General features: G+C 40.0%; 1 protein-coding gene across 3 annotated transcripts in view; it reads right to left on the bottom strand.

Moving 5' to 3' along the window:
- The window catches only part of EXOC4 (exocyst complex component 4), a 408,367-nt gene that overhangs the window by 327,526 nt on the left and 66,348 nt on the right, over positions 1–14,493 (bottom strand). For all 3 annotated transcript variants that reach the window (XM_037387956.1, XM_037387958.1, XM_037387957.1), the window contains exon 7: positions 13,325–13,502. In XM_037387956.1, the coding sequence (XP_037243853.1) occupies positions 13,325–13,502 (178 nt within the window). The remainder of the gene's footprint in view (positions 1–13,324; positions 13,503–14,493) is intronic.

Raw genomic sequence — 14,493 nt, 5'->3', positions numbered from 1 at the left:
CAGTTCTACTTTTAAGCAAAGCGCTGACTAGTTGCTGGTATGACAGTCCTGTCTTGAACAGCACTACATGTGAGTTAGTGACTGAATTCTCTCTCCTTCAGTACTGCTTGCCACTACACAAAGCTGAATCAGAACGATGTTCAAATTCAGACTGCAACATGGCGTTTTCCAGGGCCTTGGCCTATCCCCACACCAAAAGCAGAATCAAAACCTAACCACACACCGAAAATTATTTTCATATTTTAACTGTTGATACAAGGGTTCCAACCCCTGGAATCCTTATTTTGTTCAGCATTCCTCTAAGTGTGAAGGCAAAAGTGCAGATTATCTGGAACATACTTACAAATCTATTTTCTAATTGCCCAAGCAGTGGATGTAAGCACTGAAGAACTGCAAGGCATGCAGGACACTGAAGAAAAAAGTAATAGTGTGTACCTTGCAGAGACGAACGCCTTCTCAAATACATGACACCTTAAAATTGGTCCCATTGGGAAGAAAAGTGGCCCATACAAAAGGTTATCCAACTGTAATCACCTTGCAACGCAGAAGGAAGCTGAAGCTTCTACAGTGAAAATATGGCTAACTTGGGAAAACCCTACAATTGCTTGTCTTACACAGCACTGAAGAGGTCCAAGCACCGTAGTTTTAACACACCAATACAAACACATATGCTGTTGCTTTCCATGGCTGGAATCGCAATAGTTGAACTGTGTGTCTGATACCACACTGCAGACAAACTGAAGGGTATCACTAGCTCTTCTCTCTAGTCAAATGCAAGGATCTGTATATATTAATGGGGTGAGATATTAGCATCACTTTCACTGAGATATGACAAAACTTTTCAGAACACTCTCCACTGCAATTGTCACGTCCACAGATCTTTGTTAGCATCTTAATTTTTCCACATTAGGACCAACATGGGCTCTAAAGAAAAGACAACATCATGAATTAAGGCAAATTATCAAGAGAGGTTAGTGTGAGAGAACAATTCAAAGGCACCATCATTTATCACTTCGGCAGGTAATGTGACTGGGAAATGCAGTTTTTCTAACAGGGCACCAGCCACGTGACACACTGATTACACAGCAAGGAAATATAGCACCAAATCAGCGTAATAAAGTGAGATCATCCTTTTATTGTGTCCTAGCTAATCATGTGTAAATCTACTGGGTTTTTTTCATTGTCCTTTGTAAGTAAAAAGGGAAAGATATTTGATATTATGCTTAAGGGAACACTCAGATTTATCTATTTACCAAGCCACTGGGAGGTGTAGCTGATTTAGATTATTCTCTCTCTCACATGCAGCAACTTCCAACCACTTAAGCCTAGGAGAGAGAATTAATGACACGATTTAACCTTTCTGCAATTGGAATGAATCTACCGAGTGGCAGACAAAGAGTCCTGTTCCTGCTTTCATCTTGGGTATTGCACAAGGCCATAGGTCAGCCCTCGGAAAAGACACCAACCAGCCCTTCATCCTCCACCCTTCCATCTGACCTCCTGCTCCAAGCCTTTTCCAAAGGACGTTCGACACAAGAGACTCTGTCATCAGCAAGGCCAGGCAAACAGCTCCTATGTCTATTAAAAAGAAGATTAAAAGTTACACAAAGTGTTATTTTTCTTGAAGGTTTACCCCCCTGTAAAATCATGTTATTATAATGCAAAATTAGATATGGGATTTTCAAAAGAATCTAAAGTAATTAGTTGCCCAATTCCCACTGGGCTGACAAGGGAGTTAGATCCTATATGCTTTTGGCTCTTTTGGAAATCCTCATCCATCACAGAAATTCATAGGATAGCTCAAAAAAAACTACAGAAAAACAAGTACTGAGTTGAGCACATTTTCAGAGTTATTCTTACAGCACTGTACAGGGCCCCTCAGCCACTACTAGGCTGGCAATAGTAGGCATCACCAGCACCACGTTTTCCACAAAAAAAAACCCCAAAACACAACAAAACACAACTCTGGGAAACAACATTTCACCCACAGAAACCATGGTAAAAAGTGATCAGTGACACTACGTCACACTGTAATACTAAAAATAAAAGGCAATGCTCCAGTATACAAAAGCACCAGAACAACATCACTCAAAACCCCAGCACCTAAGCAAGGCACACATATATTTTTCATTCTCCTCTCCTAGTGCTGCTCTTTGAAGTTTTCTCAAGCAAATGCAAAGCAGAGGGAGTCCAGCTTTTATTACTGGAAAGAATGAATTAACAATGCAACACATTTTATTATTATTTTAATCAGTTTCCAGATCACAGCTTCACCAAGAGTACACCAACAATTACACATTTCTCAGGCCTTTTCCAGTAAATAAAGACCCCAAAGAGCTTTACAAGGCATTTAATTACATACTAAGAGTAGAATTGACTGCATAGAGGCCACATTTAATTACCTAATTCCCTCATCTCCCCCTTTTCTCAGGTGAAAATGAGTTTCCATGGTTCCTAGCATGGACACAGTTACTGTCTTTTCCAGTCATTTGCTTACAAGCAATAGTTACAGTTAATTTGTTGCATCTAGAATAAACACTACTGTTATTTTTGCACACATATTCTGTATTTTGATAGATATGGGTCTTCCCTGTTCTTCCAGTGGGTCTTCAACACTGCAATATTTCAAGCTATATATAGGATTGCGATGAAGACCCCTATTCAAAGAACAGGGAAAAGAGAAAAAGAGCTTAAGCTGTCTACAGACCACGAGCTACCAGCAGCATTACAGAATGCCACCATCACTCGTATTTGTGGTATGACATAGGAAACTTCAATACTCAATCTCGCCAACTTTGATCATGAACTGATCGATCATAAATATGGCAGACTAATTTTGTAACATGGAAGTGAAAAGCAGTCTAGTCATGCCTGGAAGCTCAAGCTGGATGATCACAGCAGAACAAATCCGCATACAAAACCAATGCAAGACCTGCCATCTCTGTGAAGTTTGCAGATCAAGACAAGAGGAACACACATAAAGGAGTTAAGGGAAAGACTACAGGTAAGAAACACAGATATAGTAAAAAAATATTTTCAAGTTGCTCCTTCTTAAAGACGCAAGGTATTTACTATGGGCAGAAGACAGAACGACCACACAAATAAAGTGCCATCAATATTTGTATCATTTTGGGGAAAATGGGGTGACTACAGAAGATTCTCAGCTTTCCTTTTAATGGTTCCTAGTGGTCAGCTTTTGAAGAAAATCTTCAAAATTAAATCTTAAACAGAGCGAATGCATACTACAATATTGAAATTTTACTCTTTTAAATTGGAAACCCACTGCAGTCCTTGGCCTACCAAACTGTAGGGTCACTGACATAAGGAAACTATCAGGCTTACTTCTCCCGTTGTGCATTTGCTGTGGTGTACCAGACTGGCCAGCATGGGGCAAACTGAGAATTAAAATAATCATGTACCTTGAAACAAATCAGTACTGGCCAAATCAATTCCCTTTTCCTGCTTCCACAAGTTCAGGATTTGGGCTCTTGTGTTATCATCAGGCTCATTTTCTCCTGATCTCTCTAAACCTTATTTTGGTAGTCATGTTTGCTGAAGGCATGTGGGTTGGGAGTTCCACAGCACACAGCCTGCCAGGGAAAAGGGGTTTGCGGAAACACACTGTATGGTTATTTAAAATTCATGTAAAATCCCGCATGAAGTTCCATTACCTACTGCTAGCTCTGGACCAGTCAAAACATGTAGATGTAAATGCTCTGTGGTTAGAGATATACCCACTAAATGATCATGCAAATCAGTATCCCACTTGATAAGGCAGAGAAGAGCAAATTTCACATTTAAAACTTGATTTTTGGTGTTGGAGGTGGCAAGAGGGTCCAATCAGCAGGCCTGTCATAGCTCTCAATGCATAAAGGTAAAACCAGTTACTAATCAGTAAATATTCTCCAAAGAGTCAAAAAGCATGTAAAACCAATAAAAAATAAACTAGATTGTTAACTACATGAAACAAAATTAAAGTTTAATTTTAGTTCAGATTTTTGAAAGTCTTTTTTGTTCATTTTAAAAAAGAATTAAAACATTTATATTAGAGAAAGAAAAATCAGCCCATTTCAAAGTCTGTCTATGTCATATTGGCACTTTTGAAGCACAGAACATCAACACTTCCCACAAAGAAAGCAAGACAGAACAGAGGTATGAAATGCAATTCAGATTTTCCATTTCAGCCACCAGAATAGAGGGAAAACAGCTTCTCCCAAGTTTATTTCTGACAAGTCAACTGAGATTATTTTTTTTTAATGTCAAAATGTCAAAATGCTTTAAATGTCAAAAAATGCTGACTTACAATGCCATTACCAGAACACCACTGAGCATAACAGAAGGATTTGGGGGTGCAGAGGGGGTTGTTTGTTCTCAACGTAAGTTGGGAGTTTATCATTTCCTGAAAAGCACACAGGCTTCGAGCTCTTCTTCAGCCTCTCTCAGTCCAGAGATCACCACTGAATCATCAGTCACTTGCTGGTGGTTCGTACATACACATTTGCACAATATATATAGAAGCAGAAGCAGAGACTAAATTCTCTTGCAGCTGAGTACTTTGGGTAAAACTTGGTGAAAGCCTGGTACAGCAGAAATTTAAGCAAAAGAATAAATGTAATGGAATTGCGAAAAATATATCAAGGCTGATTCTGTGCTTAAATACTTTCTCACCATGCCTCACCGGTCATGTACCTAACCTGAAGAATCACAGTCCAACTCAAGCCTTCATTATCTGTAACCAGAGTTTGCACTATCCATTGAAACTGTTATGCAAATAAAACCCAATGGCATATCGTTCAAAAAATTCTACTGTTTGCAGACTTCCTAAATAAAACCACTTCAAAATGCAGCTGCTCAGCAGAACCATAAATAAAAAAAAAGTAAGTATAAAATAAACAAAATATCGAAGCCTGCAGATCATCAGCAATACAGTCAACTCCAGTTTTTGTTGAGTGGTTTGCATATTCATGTCCTGATTCTCAGTGTCACAGAGCATCCATAGTGTCAAGAGAAACACAAAAATGTCTTACAAACTCTTGCTAAAAAAACCAAAAAACCTCACACAATATACTCCCTCCTCCTATAGTACCAAATCAGGCACACCAGAAATAACAGAAATACTCCCAAACCTTTCCATTTGTTTCAGTCATTCAAACATTAGCTCCCCCATGTGTAAAATACAGAATGGCATCACCCTGGTGAGATCAGATTACTAAGTCACTTTGATGACAAGATGCATACTGTGAAGTAGATGTTCCTAAAACGTTTTATGTGTACTGCTAGTGACATACAACACATTTCAAAGTGGTGTCTATGTGTCCAGAGCTGCAGCAGCAACAGCTTCCAAGTGTATATGCGCAAACTTGCTTGCAAGTGATAAGGAGCTGCTGTTGTCCCATCTATAGTGTTAGGTCCTCACACGTGTGTCTCCATAAATGCTGCACCTTCTCTTCTTACTTGGGCCCTGGAGCAAGACTGAGAACATGCTGTTGATGAAGAAAGAGAGAGAAGGAACGAAGATTGGGGGAGAGGTGTGAAGGGATGCGTGTGTGTGAATGGAGAGCAACAAGAGGCCAGTAGCATGGCTTACAGAATGAATGGGAAAGAAAAGAAGAAATCACTACCCTTGCAGCCCCTTCCAAACATAACAGATCTAATCTTGACAGTTTCTGTCTTGAGGAGGGCTGAGCTTCTTGATGCACATGGCCTCAATCCTAGGAGTTTATGGCTAGGGATTCACCTGCAAACATACCTGTCTGTCTATGAGCAACAAGCAAAGAAAATAAGGTAACAGGAAGACAAATTTTAGAAAGGATTTTTGCTAACGCTGTTTGATAGTTTTCTACATCACAAATAGTTACTGAAAAAAAAACATGCAGCCCCCCCAAAACAAAGTTGAGATTTCCTATCAGAAAAGAAACAGCAAGAGCTGGTAAGCTTCCGGAAAAAAAAAGATTCTACCTTACGGTTTTATAAGTATCATGCATGGTAAACACAACAAGTAGACAGCACGGGAGCAGAAAGGCTTTTAAGCAAAACAGTTTCCAAACATTTCCCTTGGATATCAGCTACTCTAACACTAGCAGGAATTTGCCTGCATGAATCCCTCATGCACCACTGTCAGATTAGACGTCTTGCAGTGAGGACATGATGAGTGTTTGGCCTTTTCCCGTTCACAGTATTTTTATGATGCTAGTAAGAGAACGACTCACTGCCTTTAAAGCTAGTCACACAGGGACTAAGTGTGAATAAGCTCAGCACATCAAAAGAGACGTGGTTTTATAGTCCTATAAAACATGTCTACAAATGCTGATGAACTACTTGTAGTCTCTCCTAATTCTAACTGACAGCAGGAATAAAGTGCAGTGGACATTGATAGTAACATGAAAAAGAAGCACATCAGACCTAACAGAACTGTTCAAGAATCTAGGGAAATGGTTAAAATGAAAGACATTGCACATATCTGCAGCCAAGTTTCCATTTCTTCTACATCAACCCATTTATTAAGTTCGAAGAAGACAAAGGCTAACAAGCAATTTACAGGCTGGAAATTTTGCATGCTTTATTTAGAATACCCATGTTCCTGCTGGCAATTTGAAACACAGACTTCACATCAGGTGTGACGGACACTTCACATCCTTCCTAGCTCTTCTCAGCAAACTTCCAGCTTGCAAAAGAAAGGCTTCCAAGTGGCAACGCTGGAACAGAGGCTGCATAAATTCTGTGCTCTCAAGTTGTATAAATTAGAAAGCATTTGACAATGGCCCAGGATTCAAAAGGCACAGGTTTCATGCCAACTGCCAAATATCAAAGTAGGGAATATGTCATACCCCCGTTCTGTATTCTCAACCTCATCCTCAGTGCAGACTTTCTCTCAGCCTAACACCTACCAGAGTTGACTTCTACTTTCACAACTACGCTAAACAGCTTTTCGAAATTATTTACTGATGGGGCTCATTACATACAAGAATTTGTGCACCTTTTTCCTCCTTCAGAAGGCAGTCTAAGTATATGCTTTTAACTCCTATGGATTTAGCTATTTAAATATTTAGGCATAAACTCCAAAATCCTTTAAAACTCTAACTATGTAATTATGCTCAACCATAAACCGGAAAATCCACTTGAGGTAAAGAGCTCTTCAAGTACAGAGCAGCTTGATGCTCTACAGCATGGACAGAAGAGCCTGAGTTTTTTTCCTTGCTCAAATACCTTCAAACATTTTATTAAATGAGCTAATCTTTCTTAAAATCTCCCAAAACGTAAGCCTGGTGACCTCTTTTGCAATAAACTGCACCAGTGGCTGTACACTGTTCATACAATTCATTTTTATGCAGGGCTTTATCTCTTTGAACTTTAGCGTAAACGTTAGTGTTTGAAATACAATGGATCAACAGCTCCAGGATAAAAATGACTGTCAAAACAAAAGCCATTAACGCAGTAGTATTTGTGCAAACTTCTGCTATGTCACACTAATATAGCACAGATCAGTTAACAAGGGCCATTCCCAGGAAAGAAAATAATCCAGTGTTTGTAGCCAGCTCAGGTCTGGACCTCTCCTAGGTACCTGTTACCAAAGCAATTCAGTTAAGTTTTAAGCACACTTTGCTTCAGCCAGAATCATTCACCTAAAGAAAAAACAGATCGATTTTGTGCATTTCTACTTCAACTTCATAGTCTTTGTTTTTAAAAGGACAGTATGCCATTGCTATCTTGTTCTTTGCCTGTCTAGCTACATAATACATCCCAATGCTATGAAACCTCTTTGCACTTCCTGACACACTTTTTCACCTTTATCAAGGGCACTTCCACCATCCCAAATTCCAAGTGCATCTTCTTAAGCACTTAAAGTATGTACCAAATTATTTTGTTTCTAAACGTAAGGAGAAGACTTGAATTATTAAGTTGGAGCAAATTACAAAACATTTTAACAGAGAGGGGAGGTGGGACGTTACATACCTTCTTGGCAAGGCCAACATTGAAAGAAATACCTTCCTGCAAAATAATCTTGTCCCTTCCTAGATTCAGAAAGATTTCATTCTTCCTGGACCATAAACTTACACAGAAATTCTCATGCTCTTAGTAGTACATATTTGCAGGAAATAAAAGAAAAAAGAAGTTGTGTAACACTGTGCTGGACTACTTAATGCATATTCTGGGCCCACTTCAAATAAGAAACGAGGGGGAAAGTGTCAAGTGATCTATTCTAACTATCTAAACTCCATTTTTAAATATAAATATCCTGGAGAGTAGAATGCTCACTCACTCTCTCCTTCATGCACCCAAGATTCACTGAAACTGTATTTTCCAAAAGCTGCAGACTAATCACTTTCACGACCACTGTCCTCTTGGCTAAATGAGACAAGCGTTAATGAGACAAACCAGTCAGGAGTCCAAGGGCATCAGCTCCACACACTTAAGACCATTATAAAAGAACCAGAAAGACCGTTAGGCACATTATTTTGAGGACAAACACAAAACCATTACATTTCTGTAAAGAAGACTTTCTGAAAAATAATGCTACTTTGGTTCGAAATACTACCTGGTGACCTTCCCAAATGCAACAGTGATTTCATGTATTGCTCTGACATTTATGTATTTATGGCATATTAACATTAACATGTCTCATCCAAGAATCTTATTTTACTTTACAAGTATTAACTGTATGTGTCACGAATAGTTCATTCATTTAAATGCAAAGGTCCAGCAAAGAGAGATTTAATTACCTATTCCAGGACATCCTTATTTCACTGAAGAGTCAGACAGCATCACAACTGCGGAGAGATTCAGAGCTCGTGACTGGACACCATTCTTAAGCTCCTGCTCTTAACATCACGAGCCATTTTGGTTAAGTGTTCTGCACGGCTCTCAGACCTGTACTGAGCCACCCAGGGCAAGGGCAAAAATCACCTTGTTTTTGCATGAGTGGTACCTTGAGCTGCCGCTCCACACAGCAGCTTCAGCTGGTGAAAGCTGCAGTTGCTAGGAGAAACCCTTTCACTTCTTTTCAGTGCGCTTCCCTCTCACTCACTCCTGTGCCAACACTGACACAGTTCAAGGACCTGAGTAAGCAGAAAATGCTTGGCCATATCAACTCCCTCAAATTAGATTACTGTCAGGAAAATGAGCAACACTGCCAGAGCAAGGAAAACATCCTAGGCTGCAGAAGCGGAAGAAATGGGATCACAGCACAGCTGGATCAGATCTGCATACACTGGTATGGAGCTGAAAACTCTACACCTCTTCCACTGACTAATGGGTACTAAGACTGATGAAAACCACTGTTTTTCTCCTGCTCACCTGTGTGCCTGAGAGGACCAGTATTTTTCCCCACTAATTCACTTACAAAACCACAGAGTAGCTCAGCTTACAGAAGCAGAGCCATGAAATATATCTCCAAGTCCTTCAGCACTACTCCAGGAGAAGTATGACATAGCAAACACAATTCAAGTGCAGCTTTTCTGTGAGATCACTCACGTTGCTGGCCACCAGACCTAGCTGTGTACTGCAGAACTACTCCATCTCCCTGCTCAAATCCTGCACTTGAGTGCCATTCCACATTATAAAGAAGAGTATATCATACAGCCTGTGGATGGTGGAGCATCACATGCAAAGAAAGAGGCTTTCTCAGTCAACAGTTTCTGCTGTCTCCAGCTCTTCAGTAGCAGAACAGTAGTGTGTGGGCAGAGAGTAGGCTTCAATTTCTTTTGCTCCAGTTTCCTTATAGATTCAGCAATGTTTAGGCTGCTAAACCACACCATTTTTGGAAAACACCCAAAAGCATTTGAGAGAAGACACAAAAAAAGGAAAGTAATAATTGTTGTTGTCTTGTCAGTATATCAACCACCAGACAGCCTGCTAATGTCCCAGAGCATATATGTGGTTTTCCATCTCTTCTGTAAAAGCAAGCAAATAGACACAGACCACTCTCAAAAAACTGAGATCCATCAAATACAAATACTACCACTACAAAAGGAGAGATCTCTTCCGTGGAAACAAGTAGCACCAGTCTAAGCTGATAACAGGATACTGAGCACACATGGAGATGTCTCTGGAATTTTCTCCAGCAGCAAAACACTGCACTGAGACAACACAGCTGACAGGATGATCATCCTATCAGTAGAAAGGTGACATTTCTCAAGAAACTGAATGAACACTGGCCTTAGCAGGGACAGATGCCTCTCCCTCATCATGGCATCAAAAGACAGTGCTAAAAAAGGTGAATGAACAGTTGAAAGTTCTGTGCTCTAGATAACAGCAAGGAAGAACCATCACACCAAGCACGAGTGACTGCTATATAACACGTCCACCAGCTGTCGATCCCCTGACACTAACACAACAGGACAGAAAAGCCCTTGTCCCGGCTAATGAGATTTGGCCTAGACTAAAAAAGTAAAACGACAAAGAAAGACTATGTTGAACCCAAAACCTTCTGCCTTCTTCCCAAGCATGTCTTTCCCTCTGTGTCTTTCACACAGTATAGCCTTCATAACTTGGGCTAGGATGAAGTAGCATATACATTGAACTGTGCCAGAAAAACTCTGAATTCTTTCACTGCATTGTCCTGAAGCATTGTCCTGAAGCAACTACTTATGTCAGTACACTGCTAACTGCTGTTGTAACACAGCTCACAGTTCTCTCCAGCTGAGTATTTGGTCCTACAGTAATTACGCTTTTCAAAAGGATATTCCACCCACTCCTACACTGAAGAGCTAAATTAGCTCCAGGACAAAATACCAAGGTAAAATTTAAACAAGTTCCAAATCTCTCCTCTTGGTATGGCAATACAACTACAGGCTAAGCTGGTTCTACTACAAGTAAATAATTTCAAACTTTGTTTTCCTGCACAGGGCTGCTCTTAATATTTTGACAAACCAATTCTTTTGTTTGTCTTCTAGCACTCCAGTACCCAGCTCTGAAAGGTCACTCTTCTCCTGAGGAGTTCAGTATTCTTCCATTCTAGAGAAGGTCAAAAATACATAATATCTGCATGTTCAGTCTCTAAACACTGCACAACACTGTGTCACCTATCTAATCCTACACCACAGTGCCTGGTGCAGTTATTAGGAAGCATTCAGATATCCAGCTACAAAAACAAGCTGCTGGAAACAACCGTCTCACATTTCTCACAAACGACAATTTGCAGCCCACCATGAGTGCACATTATTACTTTTGTACAGAATTATAGAGAACCTTGTTGTAACATGCAGAGATGCACAATATATGTATGCAAAAGATTATCCATGTGAATTGCACAGTCATGTGATATTGTTCTAGCATGATGAATAAACGACATTCACTATGATCTGAAAGAATTGCATCGTTTCCCTGATGCACCCTGCCACGAACCCACTTCCTGCAAATTTTTGTCCTCCCCCAACAGCAGGAACATTTAAATAAACACTTTTAAAACTGAGTTTTCCGCACCCCCTGCCACAAATATAAGATCTCCTCTCAAAAAAAATTATCCTTTCTTGGAAAACCACAATAGAAATAATTTAGTCTTGAGATCAAACGTTTTCATACACTGTAAGGTAAAAAAACCCTAATCCACTCCAATAAAACTAATGTACAAAAACCCCCTAAGATTTTGAACAAAAAAATGAAAGATTTCCTCCTCCCTACGTCAGTCAATGTTCTTCTCTTACCCTAAAACAGCAAATGATTACGGATCTTAAATCACTGCTTTTATGCACTGTAAAGCTCTTCTGGAAGCTTTTCTGACTCCTGCCGACACCTGTGCTGTCAGGCCAATAGCAAGGAAACCTTTACAAGTAAGTTGTTAGATTTTTCTTGGCACACATTTTATAGAAAGGTTATAGAAAATAAAATCAAATATCTTCTGCCCAATACAGAAAGCACATTCACCCTCTATACGCACACCTACACATGCTTCTGTATAGAAGTTCTATCAATGTTGTTTTGGAAAAGCCAGTGTAACTCACTCCCAATTTCAACACTCACAAGGAATGAAACCATCACAAATGCTCACTTATAAGGGGGAATTACCAGCCTTGTCATTCTGCTTCACTGAAGATAAAATCCTGGAGGATTCTTACACGCAAGGCTTTGTCCTTCCTGAAGAACTCAAAGCTCTTGATGTTTTTCTAGACCTCACGGATGACAGTAAAATGGCTGGAGGTACCCCATGCCAAGCCCATTCCTCAGGTTCTTAAGCTGAATTCTTCCCTGTAACACGGCCAGACAACTTCAATCCTGACATTCTTTTGTTTAGAAAACCCATCCTTAACCTCTGGCTGGACATTCCAAATCAAATTTTTGCAAGAACAAATTTTCACCTTCCTTCAATATAGTATCATGGAGAAAACTAATCAAGATTTCTTTAATAAAAATACTAACTCGTCTAGAAAGACAAGTAAGTAGGTAAGGAGACAGTGGAGGTGATCAAAGGCCCATACCTTACATTTATCATGTCCAAGAAGTATCTAAATTCACACCATGCACACAGTTGGCTATATTTGTGTAAGCAAAAAACCTGTGTACATTACTGCACAATCCAACAAGCCTTTAGAGAACAGCTAAATAGACCTGTGCCCTACAATGAAAAACTGTGTTAGAGTAGGAGCAGAGAGCATTTTTCATGAACAGGCCAGAGGTGGAATGACCATCATAAATCTTGCCAACTCTGGTAAGCAATGCCAGGCCCATTTCTTTGACCTCCTCTGTCAAATACTGGGTGAGGTCTGCATCTGTGTACCATATATAAAGGCAATTCCAAAATAAATAAAATTTAAAAAAATAATCTAACGTGCATGTGTTAGCCTCACAGCAAGAATGAGAGAACAGACATGTGACAGATAGCTCTGCTGCTTTTGAGAGTCTCAGATACTAAGGTGATAGGCATGGTACCAGAATAAAGCCTAAGCAAGGTACTCCTTTAGTACGCTACAGTTAAGGATAGGAATCGAATAAGAATTCCCTGAAAACATTCTGGCAGCAAGCGTCTCAGCTGACTATAACCAAGCTATAATGACATGAGAAGACAAGCAATTAGAGCTGTGACACTTTATAAGACAGGCATGACATGGTAACACAGAACAAAACTGTCACTGTTCGAAAGCTTCTGATAAATCACTTGGTAGGCAAAAGGAATCAACTTTTCCATACACCAAAAAGATGAATCCACAGAAATTTTCCTGCTGACATTTAAGCTCTCTAGAGTTTAACAGTCTCTTATAAATGTGACCACTTACCAAAAATCAAGACAAATTCCAGCACAGCTGTCTCTCAAGTATGACAGGTATTGTCTGGTATTCTGGATAAAAAAGGTGTTTCCAGCTGAAAATGTGCCCACCTGAAGGATTCTTACCTGCAAGACATCTTGGATCTTCACCCACACATCAACCATGTCATAGAGCTTGATATCACCATCATACTGGCTGCAAGGAGATGCCACTGTTTGCTGAAGGTGTCCGAGGACAACAGCGTGCGCAGCTGCCACAGCGTTGAATTTGTCAAAGAGAAGCTCTAGCAGTTCCAGCAGTAGCCTGTAAACCATCAAGACAACCTCCACTCAGTTTCTAGAAGACCACAGGCACACAGGCATGCAGGAGATGCAGGCAGCAGGCCAGGAGTCAGAAGACTGTGAATTCATATATCCTGTTTTATGACAGATGTTGCGTGCAAGCCGGGAGGTCACCTAGCTTCAAACCCTCTCTGAGGGCTTCAGGTAACTAACTTCAGCTGCTAGCAGTTCAAGTTTGGTATCTAAATACTTTCCAGGATTTTCCTTCTCACTCCTTCCTCTGTATCAGAGTTGCTCACTTTTAATGTGTTCTACTTGCAGGTAATGGGAAAGACAAATGCATTAGAAACTACACAGTAACCACACTTCAGTACTATGACATTAGAGACCATTTTAAGTTCCCAGATAGAGCTGCAGACAGGGAGGACCAAATCAATCTACCTGCTTTTCCCCCAGAAGAATGTAAAAGTCTCATGTTGATAAAAATTGACTTACCCATACAAACAGAATACAAGGTATTCATTTTGAACTGTGAAATGAGTAGTATGGCAGGTTTTAAACAACAAGAAAGATCAGAAACCTAAAACATTAAGCCTTATCAACTGTGTCAGTTATCAAGATTTTACTATTATATAGAAGGTACTACAGCTATAACCTCATCTAAATGTACTACACTTCACCTGCTCGTATGGCTTCCTTACTGTCCAATTTTTGTAACTAATGTACCTTTGCAAAGGCCCAAATATTTTGTGACAAGGCAATGACTCATCACATTTTATTATTTGAGAAAAGAAAAATTCTGATCAAGTTCACTGCTGCTAAATGAGCATTTCAAGTACACATGTAACCCCAACAAAATGTGAAGATAACACTTCCCAAATCCATATGTTAGGCACTTCAAGCACTGACAGACAGGCTCCATCACATTTAACTGCAGCAGCTGAGAAGTTACCACATGCTGTGTCTACCCATCAGAAGAAGTTGCTATCCCCAGAGCAGCACAGAAGATCTGC

Source organism: Falco rusticolus, chromosome 5, assembly GCF_015220075.1.
Source record: "Falco rusticolus isolate bFalRus1 chromosome 5, bFalRus1.pri, whole genome shotgun sequence".
NCBI classification, from domain to species: domain Eukaryota; kingdom Metazoa; phylum Chordata; class Aves; order Falconiformes; family Falconidae; genus Falco; species Falco rusticolus.
Note: the sequence above shows the minus strand (reverse complement) of the source record. Positions and strands in the feature narration are given on the sequence as shown.